Source organism: Mchenga conophoros, linkage group LG2 (assembly GCF_057382185.1).
Source record: "Mchenga conophoros isolate Kocher_MC1m ecotype Shallow Benthic linkage group LG2, M_conophoros_male_GT1.1, whole genome shotgun sequence".
NCBI lineage: Eukaryota > Metazoa > Chordata > Actinopteri > Cichliformes > Cichlidae > Mchenga > Mchenga conophoros.
This window is the reverse complement of record NC_140527.1, coordinates 25,163,661-25,183,383: the sequence shown is the minus strand read 5'-3', so window position 1 is coordinate 25,183,383 and position 19,723 is coordinate 25,163,661. Positions and strand designations below refer to the sequence as shown.

At 39.6% G+C, this 19,723-nt stretch overlaps 2 protein-coding genes across 2 annotated transcripts; one reads left to right on the top strand and one right to left on the bottom strand.

The window, feature by feature from the left end:
• Positions 1 to 15,289: 15,289 nt before the first annotated feature.
• Positions 15,290 to 17,895, bottom strand: foxi3b (forkhead box I3b). The gene is made up of 2 exons (XM_085289814.1): positions 17,107 to 17,895; positions 15,290 to 16,994 (listed from the first exon to the last, which is right to left on the bottom strand). The coding sequence occupies exons 1-2, from the start codon at positions 17,705 to 17,707 to the stop codon at positions 16,417 to 16,419; spliced, it is 1,179 nt and encodes a 392-aa protein (XP_085145940.1). The 5' UTR covers positions 17,708 to 17,895; the 3' UTR covers positions 15,290 to 16,416.
• Positions 17,896 to 18,495: 600 nt separating this feature from the next.
• Positions 18,496 to 19,585, top strand: syce3 (synaptonemal complex central element protein 3). Its single transcript, XM_085289827.1, has 3 exons — positions 18,496 to 18,637; positions 18,884 to 18,993; positions 19,131 to 19,585. Exons 2-3 carry the CDS (start codon positions 18,885 to 18,887, stop codon positions 19,313 to 19,315), a joined length of 294 nt encoding a protein of 97 aa, XP_085145953.1. The 5' UTR covers positions 18,496 to 18,637; position 18,884; the 3' UTR covers positions 19,316 to 19,585.
• The last annotated feature ends 138 nt before the right edge of the window (positions 19,586 to 19,723 follow it).

The window sequence follows — 19,723 nt, the reverse complement described above, 5'->3', positions numbered from 1 at the left end:
CAGCTGTGTTGATCTCCCCGCAGAGCCTCTGTGCAGCCCCCCCTCCCTCTCTCTTCGTACTACTCATTTGCGCTGCACTTTTTTTCTCTGCCCCCCCTTCACATACTCACACACACACAGAATAGCATCTAGTTTGAGCCCTTACATCACTCCCTTTTTCTCATTCTTCCTATTCTTTTTGGCCCCTTACTCTCTATCTACCTCCTACCGAGACTGGTCGTTGTGTCCTTGGGCAAGACACTTCACCCGTTGCCTACTGGTGGTGGTCAGAGGGCTCGGTGGCGCCAGTGTCCGGCAGCCTCGCCTCTGTCAGTGCGCCCCAGGGTGGCTGTAGCTACAATGTAGCTTGCCATCACCAGTGTGTGAATGTGTGTGTGAATGGGTGGATGACTGGATATGTAAAGCGCTTTGGGGTCCTTAGGGACTAGAAAAGCGCTATATAAATACAGGCCATTTACCATTTTACCATTTACAGCTCAATTTACACTGACACTGTACCTCCTTCTGGGCTTCAAAGCTTGACTGTGTCTCATCCCCTCATGCCCTCTCCATCTTCACCTCCAACTACTTCGTTCCTTTGCATCAGTGTCATCATCCGAATTAGCTTCCTCTCGGCTCTGTCTGCAACTTAACTTCAATGAAATACCCATGCAGCTCAGACAAAAGTAACAATTTTGACTACTTTCATCTTCATAAAGCTTGCCCTTTGCCACTGTTGTAGGAAGTGCACATGTAGTCCTGATGATGAAAAAGCTGCTTGATGCTGCTATAAGGAGCAGATCCTGGTGATGATTTGTCAACATCCAGAGATGTAAACTGCAGCTCAAATACCAATACTGCTTGTGTGCTGTGTGGTCAGTCATTCATCTCCAGCGCTGCCGACTTTATGGGATTCAGCCCCAACTATAATTATATAGCCTGACCTCTGAGAACCCACGGCTGGATCTCCAGCATATGTGCAAGAACCTTTGGGGTATACTTGTTTACAACACTTTATGAGATTTCAGAGATGCTTGTACCTACTGCAGCCAATTATTTTGCTAGTCTGTGTTTCCCAGCACTGACTAATGATTGTAAATGGTCAGTAACAAGCTGCTGCAGTATTTTTTGCTTTACTCAGTTATTTAGTGAATCAGTAGCACACTGTGGGCGTAAGGCTCCCTTTTTCTCAATTTCATGCTCCAATGGCTGCATGTCTGAAATAAACAATCTGTTTATTAAACAGTGATGGTGAAGGGGAGCTGTGGAATGAACATAAGAAAATCGTGTAGAATTTGCTTCCATGTGGAGAATCGTGTGAAACGCAGTGCGCACATTCCTTGACAGTGAAAGAGACAAATGGAGACATTTGTGAAGCACCTGAAGGGGGAGGATGTAAATGTTTTATCTGTGTGCTAGAGGGCTATTGAATAATTATAGCCAGAGCAGTGATGTCACAGTGGGAGACAGCTTTGTATTAGTCAGCATCCAGCTGACATTCTTGTCCTACCTGCGTACATGTTCATTTCTACCTGTGATTGAGTGCTCCTTTTACTTCCCCTACCACTGATAAACATGCAAAATCATTGTTCCCCCTGCCTGTTAATGACCTGATTACCTCTGATCACTTATGTCTGGCTTCATGTCAGGGTAACAGAAGTGGCTAACAGTGCTAATGAGGGCCAGTGGTAACCAGTGAATACCAAAGGCCATATGAATGACCTTCTGGACCTCGAATATATGTAAATCATTACACATCTGAAGTGGGTGATGAACACAAAACAAAATTAATACATATTACTGTTAGTAATGTATTCATAACAAATAAGGGGAAAAGAAAACATGCCAATATGTTAGAAGTGTACCACAGAGTGAAGAGTACAGGAGTGTGTTCCTCTTTAGTTGGTGCAGCATGATTGAATAAACTGCTGGTCTGCAAATATCAGGTAGGAACTAATAATCCTGGGGTGGATGAGGGAGGGGCTTTAAACACTAAAATTTATTGCTTTATTAATAACTGTCACAACCCAGGACCAGTTATTGAAATGCCCATATGTCTTGCATGCCAGTTTATGTGTCTGTATATTTAGTGCTTCTGTAAAGCAAGAGTCTTCCACGTTAAATCCTCGTATCGGTGACCGGTGACCCTTTAGGCCACCCCTTTGGTTCATTTTTCATTTTAAATGCAGTAACCTACCTGACAGCTCTGTGCTGCCACAGCAGCCTTCTGCTACTTATGTGTCACTCACTTCTTTTATCTCTTCTTGCTCTGCTTATGTTTATTTAAGTTAACCTTTGACAACCTTGAGCATCTTCTTTCATTTTCTTTCCATCTGTCTGCACGCTGTTCCCTATCATCTCCTATCATACAGCCAGCCAAAACACTTGAGTCTGCGCTTTGGTTTCGTTCCCACCCCAGTTGCGTAACCTACATAACCATCTGTTTTTCTTTCTTCTAAATCTCTTTGCCTCGCTGTCTTTACTCATGCTCTCTCTCTATTTTTCACTGCTTATCAGAACGATAAGCATTTCGACACCATGTTTCAGGTAATGTTCAGCTCAGAATCTGCACTGAGGCAACAGAAAATGGAAACGTCACTGCCCCCACATTTGCCCAGTGATTTGCTGTCATGTGACAAATGGAAATGTCACAGGACTGCCCACGAGAGGGACACAGATAAATCTCTCCTAAATGACTGTGACGGCAGCCATGTCCAGGAGGAACACATATGAATTAATGTGGCGTAGACGCCGCTGCTTTGAGCATGCTGTCATGTCTCCCTGTGACTGGTGTATCTGCTTGAGAGGTGGATAAGTGTTTCTGTTGTTTCTCTCTTCAGATATGAACATTAAATTGTCATTCAACTTTTTGTTTTTGCTCTTTTAGGGCTACTTGCCAAGGCGCTTGACTTGTTCCCTGGATTTTACCTGAGGCGTAGTTTATTGACGTTCTTTTGTGACAATTTTTAAACATTTTCCTCTTTACATCGTCCTTCTGTCATCGCACTTGTTGATCTCCAGGTTTCTCCTGGCTCAAGTCCTGTCTCCAATCTTTGTCAGAACATTTGTTTTTATTCACTCCTCTCAAACTCATATACGTATACACAGACTGCCAGATTCATTATTCATCTTCGCTCCCTGTACTCCCACATCTTCCTGCCTTTCATGTCTTTGTTGTTAAAGTTAGGTTGAAATCTTTTCATCCCTTTTTTGCAAGCTATCACTTTTGTGATGTAAACTGCCTGGTCTCTGAAGAGCAGAATATTCACAAAAGTATCATTAAAATGCTCTTAAAACAATGCTCACAGAGCATGGGACACCCTTCTGTTTGGGACTGGGAAAGCAGCACAAAGCAACCTTAAGGACTGCTAACCACGACTAGATTTGATCATCAGTAAAGAATGATTAAGAATTTGACTCTCTGAGGATTAGAAACATCCTGAAAAAAAATGGCTCGTGGGGAAACTCTCACACTGCTTAGACAGCCCGAGAGAACCACACTCTGTACTCACAGTTTTGAATAAGAACTGACAATAACATTGAATCAGTATCATACCAAAACAAGCTGTGTGGTTTTCTGGTCTTTTAAAGCCTTTACACAGATTTTCATGATTAATTTATTAAATATAAGAATCCATACTGAGATTTTTTATTTATTTATACATGTTATTTTGCCAGCGATAAGCAAAATATGCAAGCGAACCAGGAGTCATCTAAAATTCAGTCTGGGCTCTATGCCCAAAGCTCAGATGACCCACAATAGTTTATGTTTTGGTTTTCTGAACACAAAAGTTTTTGCTTTAAAAAGATTCAAAATTGAAAAGATGAAAACGTAATATATGAAAATTCACCTACATGTTTTCTGCGCTCATAATTTCATCATTTTTGAAAAGATGCCCAACACCAAACCACAGGCAGTATTTTACACTGTTCCTCTCTCCTGACATCCTCAATAGATACTGAGGAACACTGGACCCAAAATTTCAAATTTGGGTTCATCACTCACCTGTTGCCACTGAATTTAAGTGCGGTTCTTGTGTAATTTTTGCATACATCAGCCTTGCAAGAATGGCTGCTTGATCATCACCCTTCCACTGGGACCATTTTAGCCCTGCCACGTCATCTTTTGTTCCTCCTCTTGTCCAGTTTCCTCAAATGTTTGAAGGACACACTGCACACCACAGTGAGATCTGCGTGTTTTCAATCATCAGTTTGCAAGAAAGTGCTATTTTTTGCCTGTCAAACTATGTTCTCTCTGGCATTTTTGTAGACATTTTCTTTTAGTGATACGAAATCAAAATTTGTTCTTTGCTAGGTTGTCTGCTATGACTGTGGTGTTTCTTTTATGTGATACAGTGATATGTACGGCAGTGTTTTAAAACACCATCAAAAAGCCTGAAGACTATTCACGACACCTTTAAAAGAATATAAGAAAGCCTCTTCTCTCAAAAAGAAGCCAACAGATAACCAACAGGGCAGCATGCCTTAGATTTGCAAAATTGCACCTGAACAAATCACAATACTTCTAGGAAAATGTCCTTAAGCAGATGAGACCTACGTAGCTATGTTTGACTTTAATTCACAACACCAAGTTTAGTGAAAACCAAACACAACATACCAGCACAAACACCTCATACCAACTGTCAGCACAGTGAAGGGGTGATGATGTGGTTGTTTTGCTGCTGCAGGATGTGGGCACCTTGCATTAATTGAGTTGACCATGCACTCCTCTGTATACCAAAGTATTCCGAAGTAAAATGTGAGACCATCTGTCTGACAGCAAAATCTTGGATGAATCTGGGTTATGCCACAGAACAAGTACAGCAGCAAATTTACAACAGAATGGATGGAAAAGAAAACAAGTAAGGTATTGCAATAAATCATCAATACATAATTTTTTCTGGCGTCCTAATATGTAAAACCTTAGCTCTGAAAGACACTGTACTTTTGGTTTTACTGTGAATGCATATTTTTCTCTTTATATCTTGAACCACATTGTCTGTACTGTACAGTTGCAATGAGAGCTGCACTTCATACATAGTGGATCTATTAGGAGAGCAGTTGTGTCACTGCTTTCCTTGGGATTTGGAATTCAGCCCAGAAGGGGGGTAAAAAAGAATAATCCAGTGTGAAATAAGCTGCTTACTCCCTCGATGTTAACATCTTATTTTCTGTCTTTAGTTGACTTCCACTTGAAATGACTGCAGGGTGTTTTTTAAGCGTCTGTATTGGAAGGCATCTGGACTCTGCACTATAATCCCAAATCGTGTTTTGTTTTTCATTATTCCAGCCAATGGTGTGAAATAATTAGCTTTAGGAAAAGACTAATTGCAGCTTGATATAACATCACACACCCACCTGAAATATATATATATTTAAATATTATGTCATAGTAACTGCGGCACAGAAGATTTGGATCATTTTATTCTCATGATTTAAAAATATATATACCTATCTGCCCCCAACCATATCCTTATCAAATTAGCATTGATATTCTCTGTGATACAATAATAATATTACAGCATCATCGTTTATTACACTGTAATGGATTTATTGTAACCAGGAGCCACACTCTCGTGCCAGAGCTCCAGCTTGCTCTATTCCATGGGTGAGATGGGGTTCTTATTAAAGCTTTAAAAGTTTTAAAAACAGAAAAAATAAACATTATCTCTATATTAATGGGAACAACCAAAAAGTGTTCCCTTTCTACCAGAACTTCAATTTTATACTTTAGTAGTTCCCTAAGTCATCACACTAACCAACTGTCTGGAAATGTGAAACACTCAAAATCTGAGTTTGCAAGCTTTCACTGACTCAGTCATTTAGTCCCTTCTGTCCTCAATGTTAAACTTCAATCATATGTAGGAATCAGATGGATAATTGTGGAAAAATGTAGAAACTAAAATATTGCTAGGGTGAACTCCAGGACGTGGAAAGGTAGGAGGGACTCTTAAATGGAGAATTTAGCTCCAGGCAAAACTATGCACACACGTTTTAGCCTTGTTATTATAAGGGCTGGGGGATTACCTTTTCTTTTTTCTTCCGTTTTCTTTTTAAAAAAAAAATTGAAACGACCTTGTGCTTTGTGCTTGCTGGGTAAGAATCTGTTGTTGCTGCACACTGGTTTTTGAAACAAAGTATGATATATGACAAATTCTGTGGTTTGCTTTTTTTTTTTTTTTTTTTTAATCTCTGAACATGGCCAGGCTTGCTGTTAACCCCTATCGACCTCTACTGTCTGTTAACGGTAGCTTCATATGAACCCATTCAGAAATTTTCATAGCTCAACAGCAATTGAACAAACAAACTAAATTCCAGCTGCTCTTCAGCTCTGTTCTTGATCCAAACCGCATTTTAACCTTCCTGTTGGCACACGAAAGTTCACTTTTGTGTTTATTAACCCCAACAAAAAGTCGGCCAAAGAGGCAACGTGTCCATGTTTACGTTAAGACAGAACATTGCAACATCCAGTTTTTTACAAATCATCTGAGACCCCCCCAGGTGGAGTAGTGTTGAGGCGGTAAAGTGTGCTCCAACCATCTCCACTTCTCTAACTCAATCGCTCTCTGTGTCTTTTACCTCCTCTTGGATATCAGGCATTATTTGGCCAATCGAGTTAAATGTTTTGTGTCCCGTTATTCTGCTCAAAGTGCTCAAAAGTGAATCACGTGTGATGTGTGAACCCATTAACCATTCTGGCAGATCTCATAGGATTTAATGCTGATTCGTGTCATCTCTCAGCTGGGTCAAAGGACCCACCGAAGGTGTTCGATACTTCAAACTGCTGTAGATGGCGGTTATGTCAGCTTATTGTAGCAGGTGGTTGTTTTTCTTACCTTAGACAGCATGCCAGTTCATTGCTGGCTTTAATATTGATCTGTTTAAACCGCTCTGATGTATTTTTCTCTCGCCACCTACCTTTATAAAATCAGCGTACTGACAGTGATAGTGTCTTCTTCCAGGAACACCCCTTCTCCCCGGAGCATGTCCTGTCCCTTTTGCCTTTCTGCTTGAAATTCAGATGAGTCGAGGTGTCAGCAGTGGTTATCGTCTGGACCTGGGTGACATCTCATTCAGTTCTGCAGGGGGGGATGAGGGTGGACAGGGAATTCACCTGCGCTGATGGGGCGATGGTATAAAAAGAAAGAATGAAGGTGTCAATATACTTTTCTTGTGTTCTGTGGTGTATCTAAAATAATTTCATTGTTATTGTTGTTGTTGTGTCTTAAATTAAATAAATAACTGCCCATTCCCATTCCTCTTCAATAATAGATTTAATGTCATCAAAAAGGTTCAACAAGGCTCATTCTGTGACAACGTATTTTCAGGTTCCATAGTGACCCATGCAACACAGCTTTACCTCGAGAAGCATTTGATCAAGGACTAAAAACAAGAGCGCAAACACCAACATAGATTTATTAACAATTGGACTCCTGCAAAAAGCGACCAGTGAACGTAGCAGAAAACGACTTTCACAACATCTGTCGTATTTGCTCCGAGCACAATATAAGCGATGAAAGCGAGCTATTGACAAATGTTGGCAAACACAAAAGCATTCACAATGTTGGTGAAAGACGAACTGCAAAAGTATTCCTCTTTTCCCCTTCCCACTGATACTGTAGTGCCAAAATGTAAATTTCCATTGACTTCTGATTCAGCACAGAAATCTCTCTGCACGCTGCAAAAATACAGTTAAACGGACAAAAACCAAAAAAACCAAAAGAAAAACGGGCAAAGCATCTATACCACGTTTGGACAATTTGTTAAAATAAAATAGAGGTTTACACTGTTTGATTAAACATTTTAGGTGTGTAGCAGGCTCTCGCGGAAATCAGTTTAGTGTAAACTGCTGAAGAATGTGGTATCCACCTTATTATTAGTAAGGTAGCCACCTTGTTTGTTGGAGTGGCTGGTGTCTAAAAAGATCAAAGCTGGCTGCACTGATGTGTAAGGAAGGATTTCCTGCAGCTGTAGGATCAGACTCATCTGCATGGTGCGGTAGACTCATCCACCCACACACACATATATTCACTCATGGATGCACACACATGCACGCGCGCGCACATACTGTTCCTCCTTTTGCCACGGGGATAAGGGCACACCAATTAGTATGCACCAGCTTATTTACCAGAAAAAAAAGCCCAATGGGAACACAAAGGTTCAGAAGGCTATGGCCGTGCATCCTGCCTGGACAAACATGAAAGTTTCACTGCAGCGAGAATAATTATGCAAGCATGAGTTTTTATCAGATTTTCTTGGTAATGGACATTATAAAAACACAAAAACGCTGACATGGCATTCTTTCTTTGAAGAGGTTAAAAAAAAACAAGTAAATTCTTCCTCGCTGGTCCTGCCACGTCATATGAGTGATGCATCACTCTAACTGAAATATAAGATTTCCAGGAATCTGGAAAAGGGGAAAGCCTTGTTGTCTCATTGGCTGCACGTTATGTACCTGGTTTTCTTGGAATTCAAGAAATGAAACTCTTTCTGCATTTAGATATGAGCCATAAAGTAGTTTAGTATTAATGATTTGATAAGGTTAATCAGACTGTGTTGGTACAAATTTGAGAGAAAATGCTTCAAGACACCTAAAATATTAATATTTTTTTGTTTGTTTTGTCACATTTTTTGTGAACTTCCACACCAGTGTGATGGAAGATGTATGCATCATATGCACCATACGTGGACGGACATGGATTTGCATTGTGTGTTTATGCTTGCTGATTACTCTTTTGGATGTCAGTGTACTTGTTGTTTAAACAAGGCACTGGCTACCAGTGTGCTGTGCTCCGGAGTCCTTGGTGGACTAGACTGGAAAATATATTCTGTTTTAACAACTGTTGTGCAGATATGAAATGCATTTGTTCCAGCGCTGGGAGCTGCTTGTGCTCCCCGGTGTTTACCTGTGTGGTCACACTTCAGTGGTGTTTGTCTATATATTATTATTATATAGAATTTCTATCCTTTTTTGCTTTTCAGCTGTCTCACCACTTTCCTCTTTCCCGGTGGCACCTTATCAGACACATCCTCTACCCACGCTTGTTAATCCTCCAGGCTCTCTGCTCTCTCTTACCTAATTTTTTTTTAAATCTTTAACCTCAAAACCACTAGAGCCCAGAACAGCCCACCAATTGTCTACTGTTATTTTAATGTTCTAGTGTTACTTATTACTGTGGAAATTCATCATTAAGAAGCTTATGTTTATGTTTTACTGATGTTCAAATCATAAATGTTTTTGTGATCCTTATTGAGAATAGCCATCCAGCCACAGGCTACTGCTACATCAGACAGTCAAAGTCAAATTCTGCATCTGACAAGCACAAACATAATCAATATTTATTGAAATGAGTAAAAAAACAGTTCTCCAGTCTTCTTGAATGACATTCAAAGCTCTTGTTTGGATGTCGGCTGCTTTTTGTTCTGTTCTCTGTAAAGTTTACATTTGAGCTCTTGGGAGGCCAATCTATGACTGATAGTGTTCCATTGTTTGTTTTTCTATCTCTTCTTACTGAATTTGAAGTGTTCGTTATCATTTTCATGCTAAAGAATGAAACTGTAGCCAATCGCATTCCTTCATCGACCTCCACAAAATGTACCAAGTACCAAAAAAGCAGAGTTGCTGTGAAAAAAAGTGGCCTCTCTATCTTTGCTGCAGACAACACAGTATTAAAATGTGGCAGCTCTACATTAAGAAATAAATATTAAAGAAAACAAAACAAGTTCATCACAGCACATGGAAACACACACTGAACAGTAAGCTTCAAAAGTTCCTACAATGACCACTAGATGGTCTCTTGGTATTTGGGTAAGTCTTACTACACCTGGTCAGGTTGCTACAGAGTCATTCAAACTCACCTATAACTACGATATGAAGCAACGGTACATAATTAAACATGCATACATACCTGAGTGAAAGTGGACCACAGATAGTTTGTATAACAGTGAATGTCCACAGGCTTTGTCGTAAAAGGGTTTTGAAAAAACTGACATTCATTTTTGATTCATAATTAATAGCAATTAATTAAAATATCTAATCAAAGGGGTGCGGTGAAGATCCTTGTTCTTGTCACTGAGGAAGCCACACTCTTATTTTAGTATTTGGTAACTGAAAAAATGTTATACTTAGCATGCTTAAAACTCATCACCATGATTTTAAAGCTTGCTGTAACGTAAAGGAAGTTTACTCCTTGTCAGCTAAAACACCGATAATATATGGAACAGTAGTGAAGTGACACATCTTGAGAACCTAACAGTTTCACTTCAAGAGGGATGAAAAATATCACCCTGTTAGATCTCAAATGAGCTTATAACAAACTGTCAGCCTGCAGGTACAGTCAGTTAATGATTAAAACAAAGCTTTTGTTTTGACAACTTGGGAAAACTGGGGCCAGAGTTTTTTTTAAAAAGAGAGAGACTTGATCTTTGTTTCTGACATAAACCTCAAACTCAAGATTTTGACTTGTTGCTTAGTTTTAAAATGTGAAAAATATTTGCTTGGACTTAAATATTATCAGGAAAACCCCTATCTAACCAGATTGACGTGGTGAAGAACCTTGTTTTTGTCACTGAATTCAGAGGAGTGTGTCATAACACACGGGCTATGAGGGATGCATCAGTCAGATGTTACTAGGCATGCAACGCCAACAGAACATTTCCTGTTATGCAAACAGTAGAACTGACATGTAATCTGCTATAGGTAACCTTCAGCTGCTGTTAGTAACAGGGTTGCTTCATGCTGAAGGCTTTAGGGTTAGACCTGATGCTCTTTACAGTAGAACCACAGAAAAATAAGTGACATTATGTGACCTTATAAAGTTAGATGGGAGTATATCAGAAGGAGAAGAAGCTCAGGTGAAACTGTTATACCTGTCTCTCTCTCATTCACACACCTGTTTCTCCTGACTTTCATTCCTCTTTTCTCAAGTGCATACCGAAACCTCTCCAGGCTCTCTTCCACCTGCTCCCTAATTTCACTACAGATCACAATATTGTCTGCAGACATCCCAGTTCAGTGTCTTGTCCACAAACTCTTCAGCTCACCTTCATCTCTCTTCTGATGTGATATTAAAGGATCCACAATGATCTACCAATAATAATACAAGAAATAGAATAGTTGTCATTACAAAGTTGACTCCCTGGTCACTTTATTATGTACATAATATCTGTTATTAAATTAGTTGATACTAGATGTTTGAGGAGAATCATTAAACTTCTATGAGTTGATATGAAGGTAGCAGTAACTAAAAAAAAGAGTGATTACAAAGAAAGTATTCAGAAGACCATCTCTGAAGACCGTACCAGAGGCCAATCCTGTCAGCTAACAGCCGACAGACGACTGGAAAAATGTTGTCTGGTCTTATGACTCCTGATTTTTGCTGAGATATTTGAGTAGCAGATTCAAAATTTGGCATAAAAATGAAAGCATTGATTCATCCTGCGTTGTATTAATGGTGGTGGTCTAAAGGTGTGTGTATTTTTTTTTGGCATGCTTTGGGCCACTTAGTACTAATTGAGGACTGTTTAAACACTACAGCTTAGCTAAGTATTACTGCCACCACATCTATCCTTTTATGACCACGGTGTACCTGTCGTCAGGTGGCTGCTTCCAGCAGGATGATGCACCATGTCACAAACCTCATATTATCTCATTTCATCAATGGGCTCAAAGGTCTCAACAGTCAGATTTTAATCTCGCAGAGCACCTTTGTGGTAGAGTGGATGTTAAGCTGACAAATCTGAGGAAACTATGTGATGCTACCATGTAAATATGACCATAATATGTGAGGAATGATTTCAGCACCTTGTTAAATCTATGTCACAAAGAATTAAAGTAGGCAAAAAGAGGTCTAATCCCGTACTAGCATGATGCAAATAATTAACAGTTTGGTGAGTATACACAACATAATGAGTATCTGCTAAAACTTTTACAGCAATCCAGCTTATAATTGTCAAAAAACAATTACAATGAAAGTCGATAGTCCTGTCCTCAGGAAACATGGATTCAAAATGATTGATAATGCTTCCAATACACTAGTTCTGATATTAAATTTTTGATTAAAAGGGTTAGACTTACTGACCAAAATACTAATACTGCCATCGCTTAAAAAGACACCTGTGTGGATTTTACTTTTAGATACTTGTTAATTTTATCATTATCACTATCATTAACTAGTCCCATCAGATCAACAGTAAAATGCTCACAAATACTATTGGTCAAAAAAATGGGAATACGGGAAAAAAGGTTACACAAGTTACATAAGATGCTGTTCCAGTTTCTTAGATTACTTATTTAGCTTAGCTGATTTGAGATGTATGTATACACTTTATCCCACTCGTATTTCTTCATCTCCCTCCCTCTCAGCAAAGCCCTGTTCATATCGCCATGTTTACTGCATGTTGACATGGAAAATATTTTAGGGGGAAATAGGAATGATTCATATATACACACCGTCTCACTCCTTTCTGTGTTTGTCTTCAAACTTCACTTTTCCCCAAATCGTGTATATAAACCATGTTTAACAAGTGCAGATCAGTCACTGCTTTATTCTCTGGACTCTGCGACACAGGGATGCAGTACAGGGAAGGAGCTGCTGAAGATTTACACTTTTCTTAGGGACAACTGAAGGAATTTTCCTATGGACTATGGCTCTTGGACCAACCTGCTGAGACTATTTAGACACCTTAAAGTCTCCTGTTCTTTGTGTCATGAGGATCAGTGGCATTTCATTTGTCAACGGTTAATTTTAAAATGTGAAGAATTTTAAACATAAGAGTACTTCATGGACTTGGATCCTGGGATGTAAGACCTCATACAAAGCCAGCTTTTTGAACTGACCTTTGAAAAGCATTAAAAACTAAAAGAGTGCTGAGTGACTTTCAAAACTCGCGTAAACCGATTTCCCTCCTTTCATCACCTGTGGAGTGTGTGGAGGTGTTTACACATAACAGCAAGCTGGTAATACAGTGCTGTGGCCATGGGTATGATGACATTTCTCCAGGCTTGATGTTCTACCGTTTACTAAACAGCTTTGACAGGACATAACTGTTTTAGTAAATACAGAAGGCGCGTGTGGTGTGTCCTTGTGTGTGTTTTGGGTTGCTTTGGTACCACAGCAGTTAGCTTTCTGTTCAGGTAGCAGTTATTCAAGGTGAACTGGTGCATCTGCTCACTTTGGAGGAATAAACATGAGCTCATTCCTGCCAGACCTTATTCTCTATACAGTGAGGTGTGATTTTTCCCCCACCCCTCACACATTTATAATCAGGAGAGTTCAGACAGGAAAGATCTCTCATGCACATCAGCTCTGGTACAATCGTTCTCTGTCTCAGTTTATAATATAAACACTACACACGGGCCATGCGTTCCGTTAGTTTGACAGGTGTGTGGAAGACAGCCACGAGCCAGGCGGCAGGTGGAGATGAGGATTTATAGATTTTAATCGCATCACTCTATTGAGCAATATTTCCACTGCCTAAGGCAAAGAAGGTTCACAGCTCTGTATGATTAATGGATGCTCTACTGGGTATCCCTGAGACACAGAAAAGCTACTGTGCCTCACAATAGATGCAGATTAGTTGTCAATACAAGTGCTTATTGGCTTAATTTTTCACTTTCACTATCATTTTTATAAGGTAAAGACAGAGATTCAAGCACCTCTTAAAAGTTTTTATTTCAGTAGACACGCAGTTTTGGACTCAGCAACAGATAAAGACCGGTGAGAAGAACTGCCAGGAGGGAAATAAAGCATAATTGGATGTTATATCACGTAAGACGAATGCATGATCTGTCCACATAAAGACAATGTTCAGTCTAAATCAATAAACAGAGTAACAGGCAGGGGAAGTTCCAAGATACTGAAACATATTGTGTTATGAGTTTCATTAAAAGAAAATTGACTTTGGTTTCAGAGAAGTCTGTAAGTGAAATCCCTCAGGTTTTACCGTTTATTATTTGAAAGGCTCCACCTGGAATTCCAGATTACACGATTTCCAGCCTTGATGTGATAAACAGTTAAGAATTTGCATCGATTTTGTACTGTCTGCCTAAAATGACAGTTTCCTTTGGAGTCTCCGAAACAAAAGTCCTATAATGTTTCTGTTGGCAAAAGTACTCAGGCTTAATCGACTAGGCAAAAAGGACTTTTACCTGCCAGTACAAAGTCTGCACACGATATGGAGTTAGGGGGTGGGGGTGGGGGGGTGGGGGGGAATAAACTAATTGGCTGCATGAACCTTTCAATGTGCCAAAGGATTTAGAGATAGAAGTGTGACATGTTGGAACGCATATGCAGCAATACTGACTATACGTTCCTCCTCTTACCTTTATCTCTGACTTCCGTCTCTTTGTCTTTTTCTGAATCTTCATATACTTGGAAATCATATTGCCTCCGAGAAGACTAATTCCCTGAATGAGTTGAAGAGTTTAGGTTTGGCATAAGGGTGGCTATTTTTCAAACAGTTAAATCAGATATCCTAGCAAGTCTGACACAAGTAATAAAACAAGACTTTATGGCCCATCTGAACGCAACTTCTTTAAAATCAGTTATGCAAATTTTGACAGGTTGACCTCGTACACTTTGTCATTTGTGCCAAGATGTTAAATTCCACCTGATCTGTTTCTGAAAGTGTGTCTTTTCCATGTCTTTTCCATCTTCTTCTTCTTGTTCTTCTTGTTTTTGTGTTTAGCGTAAATGAGTGTCATGCTGCCTTTATTTCAGGGTAAATAAAGGCCCGAGGGTGACATTGATCAAAGAGTTTAGATCGTTTTAAATACCAAAAATCAACAAAAGAACAAATTAAAACAACCAAGACGATAGGCATTGCTTTTAATGTTTTTTTATTATTATTATTGTTAGATGGATTTTTCAAATTTTCACAAATCTAGTATACATGTATACTTTAATAAATTCCAAGTGCTTAAATACAAAATGTAAGCTATCTTGTTATATGGCTGTGCTGGTAAGAAATACTTTGTCAAGATATATAAATCCAATTTCTTGGATAGATCTGACTTTACAAAGTTACATTAAAGTTGCAAATTCAGTTTACACAAGTTTTGTAATAAGTACTATTTCTTTATTAGATGTTATATTTTTTTCTCCAAAATGTATACAACACTTAAATATTTACGCATTTTTGTTTTATTTATTGATGTACAAATAAAAAGCTTATTTATTCTTGGCACTTTGATTTAATTCGTTCTCGTTTATTGTTAGGATTGTTCTCATTTGGTATACAGTTTTGACAGTATTAAAATTCATCGGGTAATAACAAATGCAAACTGGATTGAGCTGCTGTGTTCCATTTAGTTGGTAATTCATGCATCAGCATCTTTACAGCTGTTTTACAGTTGGTCCCCTTTCCCCTAATGAAGCTGCTTGCATCCAGTCAGCAGTATGTGTGCACAGATGGTGTGATAGAGAATGACTTTAATGTTTAGAGTAGGGAAGAGGGACAGCATGGGAATGTGGATTTTCACCGTTTAGGAGAATCAGTTAACTATCCATCACACAAAGATCAGGTTACACCGACATGCAGGTTCCACAGTACTGGTCATCGCTTTTCAGACAGGACTATTTTTTTTTGTCACGAAGTGCTTATCATTTTATTTTTGTCTTTTTTTTGGTAAGTGTTTGTGATTGCCTATGGGTAGTTTATTGACTGGGAAAGTGTAATTTATTTATCTTAAAATAAAAAAATGAAAATAAATAAATAATAAGGAAAATGCAGCTGTAACTCAAACCTTTTATTCATATCAAAATGCAACAAATATAGTACACACCATACATTGCAAATCCATTTTACACAATAAAAGTTGTAGCGACAAACCAACAGCTCATATGTATAAAATTACACAACACATAAACATATTTACAAACTGCAATTACCGTTAAGACTGTAGGTCAATGAGATGCTTTTGTTTTAGCACTATAAAAAAACATGGTATACATTAACATTTTTACTTGTTTTTTACTTTACAGCAATAACTACAGATGTTTTGTAGACAACAGAATAATTTACCTACTCTAAATATGCTGAGCATTGTAATGGCGATACCATCGGAGAATCATAGATAGCAGTGGAATAGCCTGATGTCAGCACTTCAGATCTAGGATCTGCTAATAATGACTCAGATCAGATAGAAACAAGCTTTAGTTAGAATAAAAGCTGACTGAAGATCTGATAGTGAGTCTGGCTGCGGTTTCAGGGAGTGATAACTATAGTCCGCTGCAGCTGACTAAGCTGTTCCTGTGGGAATTAAAGACTTTTTACGCAGCTTTCACACGCTTTGGTGATCTCAACTGTCTCAGTCAGCGCAAACACACTTTGTGTTTGTGTATTTTCTACAACGGACCCTCTCTTAGAAAAAAAAATAACCAGATGGATTTCCCATCAAGAGTCTCTTCAAACACCTTCTCCCCCATCAACGTCTTATTAAACCTCTGTGCCCTCACGATGATAGATGACACCTGTAGAACTCAGTGTAGGGTAAAAATGACTGTTGGAGCCATTGTACTGATTCAGAATGGGGCTAGTGTAACCTAACGAGGAGTGGCTGGGTGAAGAGGAGAGTGCGGGTGGAGCTGGAACTTGTGGTACCCACTCTGAACCACTGGAGTTGGCCGAATAGGTACTAAAGCTTCCTGGCTGTGTGGGTCTATGTGGCCCATCTAAAGGAACGTTCATCTGCAGCGGCCTGCTCAACCCACTACCTCCCACCTCATTTGTTCCCCCATTGGAGACTCCAGACATTTCAGATAAGAAGCTGCTCAGGCACGGCCCGGGAACTGACAGTGAAGGTGAAGGAATCCTGTCCGTTGCGGGCGACATGTTTAGGCTGGGGTTGCTGGAGTGTTTAGGACTGGCCCTCTCACTGTCACCTGATTCTGGAGGCCCTGAACTGCCATCTCCACTGGACAGAGAATCAGACTTTCTCTTTCTTTTGCGGCGGAAGTTTCCATTGTCGAACATCTTTTCACAGTTTGGGTCAAGTGTCCAGTAGTTGCCCTTACCTAAATTATCAAGGAAGAAAATAAGACTTTTAGAATGGAAGAGACGTAAATAGATTCCATTAAAGTAATTCAAAGCACAACCATAACTATGCAAAATGCAAAAATTACATACCTGGGTCATCCTCATCTCTTGGCACTTTTTTGAAGCAGTCATTAAGGGACAGGTTGTGTCTGATAGAGTTCTGCCAGCCCGCTTTGCTCTTGTTGTAGAAAGGGAAATTATCAGCGACGTACTGATAAATTTGACTCAGCGTCAGTCTCTTGTCTGGTGCTCCATGGATAGCCATAGCGATGAGAGCAGAGTAGGAGTAAGGGGGGCGTACCAGCTTCATCAAATCTTCTTGTGAAGGGAGGGAGAACCAGCTCAGTTCCCCTCCTGGACCGCCAGCACCAGGTGGACCCAGGTAAGGCCTCTGCATGCCATAGTGCTGAGGAACAAACGGAGGGCCGGGATTACCTGGCGGGCCGGTGGTAGCCAGGTACGGCGATGTGTTGATCCCAGAGCTGTTAAACCATAGGTAAGGGTTTGAGGAGGAGCTGGTGTAGTCACTTATCTCATAGGTGGTAGGAGTAGTGCGCTGAGGACTTGGCAGTGAAGGAGGAGGGTAGTAACAGTCGCCGTACATGCTGAGTTCAGGGGGCTCCTGGCCGAGGCTCGGAAACTGCGGGCCACATCGAGGAGGAGACTGACTCTGGGCCTCAAATGAAGACATTGTCAAGTTTCTTCTCACTTCTCTGTCTCTTCTTAATTCTTTGCCTTTGATGGGTTTTCTTCTCAAGACTTCTCAGACTCTTTCTCTCCACTCCAAAAGTCCTGCTCTTTCTCTTTACTCTTGTCTTTGTCCTTGCTTGTATGTCAAGATGTCACCTGGCACACTTTTATCTTTTCCTCTGGAAACGCCCCCCTCTATTTTGATTGGCTGTTTTTTCAGGTGAGCTCTTTTTTTTTTCCTGTTGTCAGCTAGTTGACTACTTGAGTGGAAAAATAATTTTCCACTCATGGTGTTTGTCCACCATTTGTCATATTTTTTGGATATTACAAGGATACTATTAAGTTTAACCTATGGCAGACAATTTTGTTAACACCCTGGTTTATGATTTCTTTTTAATCTTTACAAACATTTCATGTCAAACATATAAAAGTAGACTACTTGAGTAAACGATCTGATTCAAAAATCCTTAAGAAATAGCCTTAAGGAAACAGTATATTGTTCATGAACAAAACAATATATTACATCAATATATATATATTGTTACACAACAAACAGGAAAAGTACTCACTTAATACTTGCCTCCAGCAGTAATGAGGAAAATGGACTGTAAGCAGATTCAGTTTATATAACTCTAGGGGAACGAGATTACCTCCTTGAAATAATATAGGCTTCCATTGCTGAATCCAAATGACCATTTATGATAATATAAAGAATACAGTCACCTACACTCTATTCGCATGATAGCAGGTTTTGTTACAATAGGTTTATTCAATTCATGTGTTAAAATAGTGCATTACTGTGTAGGATATTAAAACCTCATCACAGTTCAAAGTGAGCGTTTGTGACATGACAATGCGCATGCTTATTTTTTGCTTTCTTACATTAGCGCGAGACCCTTATTTTCCAAAGCAGCCGACAAACTTTCCTAAGGTAAGTTTATAAGTTTTGAACATTACCTTCAGACCCCGGCGAGAAAACTCAAGTTTGCTAGCCTGCCTCGACAAATGTTACAACATCTTAGTTTTAGAAGTCTACTTTGCTAACTTTTTTTCTGCCCTAACATCACTTTGCTAACAGTAACAGGCTCGTTCCTAGCGTTAGCTAACGTTAGCTATTTTCATGCGGAGGTGTTTGTAAAGGGAGACGTGATAAAATAAATAATACGTGTGCAATCAGGATGGCCGATTCGTCCACTCGCTCCGAGCTTCCACGCATCAGCGACGACGACATGCTGGCGATGAACAAGGAATTGGAGAGGATGATTGAAGACGTTGAGAGTATGTCAGGTATGGGACGTTAACGGTATTGTGGCATATTTAGAGAGGTCAATATGAGCTCAGATAGCTTGGGCGTGAAGCTTAGGTAACTAAAATAAATGTCTGAAACATGCGATGTCACTCTCTTCTTATCTGTCTGCCCGCAGCGCACCTGACCTGGATGGCCTATGATATGGTGGCGTTGCGGACTAGTCCGGAGCTGGGAGTCTCTATGCAAAAGCTGAAGGAAGCTTATCTCAAATGTAGAGCTGCTGTTTGCGGAGACCCTGACCAGGAGTCACAGATTGACAAATCTGCTGAGACTGCTGTCACAACACTTTCTCAGATGTGATGCTTATAAGAGTTTTGAGTTCACAAGTAGGCACTAGAATTAACAAGTTTTAACTTTTAAATGTTAACATTGAAATCCCAGCGGATCTGTTTGTTTTTGGTAGCTGGAGGTGGGCATTCATGCCTTGTTTAGTTCTGACTACTTGCACTAAAACAGTATTTTGATGGTTAATTATTCATTTGAATGGACTGTAATGTTTGTTTTCTCACTATTAAACTGCCCTGGTCTGTGTAATTTTTTTAGAAAGATTTTTTAAGTAAATTAATTAAATAAATTAATAAAAATTGAAATAAAAATGTGTTCTGTCATTTTTTTCTTTGTTTTTTGGAGCCCTACCCTAAATGTAAACAGTAAAATATGTGTTTTAGTTTTACTGTTATGGATGACTTTTAGCTGAAATACAACATT

Excerpts from the sequence above, each read along its gene's own strand:
- foxi3b (XM_085289814.1), bottom strand. The coding sequence starts at position 17,707 with ATGTCTTCATTTGAGGCCCAGAGTCAGTCTCCTCCTCGATGTGGCCCG. Across the intron at positions 16,995-17,106 it reads AAGAGATGAGGATGACCCAG|GTAAGGGCAACTACTGGACA; the intron begins GTATGTAATTTT and ends TTGATAATTTAG.
- syce3 (XM_085289827.1), top strand. The coding sequence starts at position 18,885 with ATGGCCGATTCGTCCACTCGCTCCGAGCTTCCACGCATCAGCGACGAC. Across the intron at positions 18,994-19,130 it reads AGACGTTGAGAGTATGTCAG|CGCACCTGACCTGGATGGCC; the intron begins GTATGGGACGTT and ends GTCTGCCCGCAG.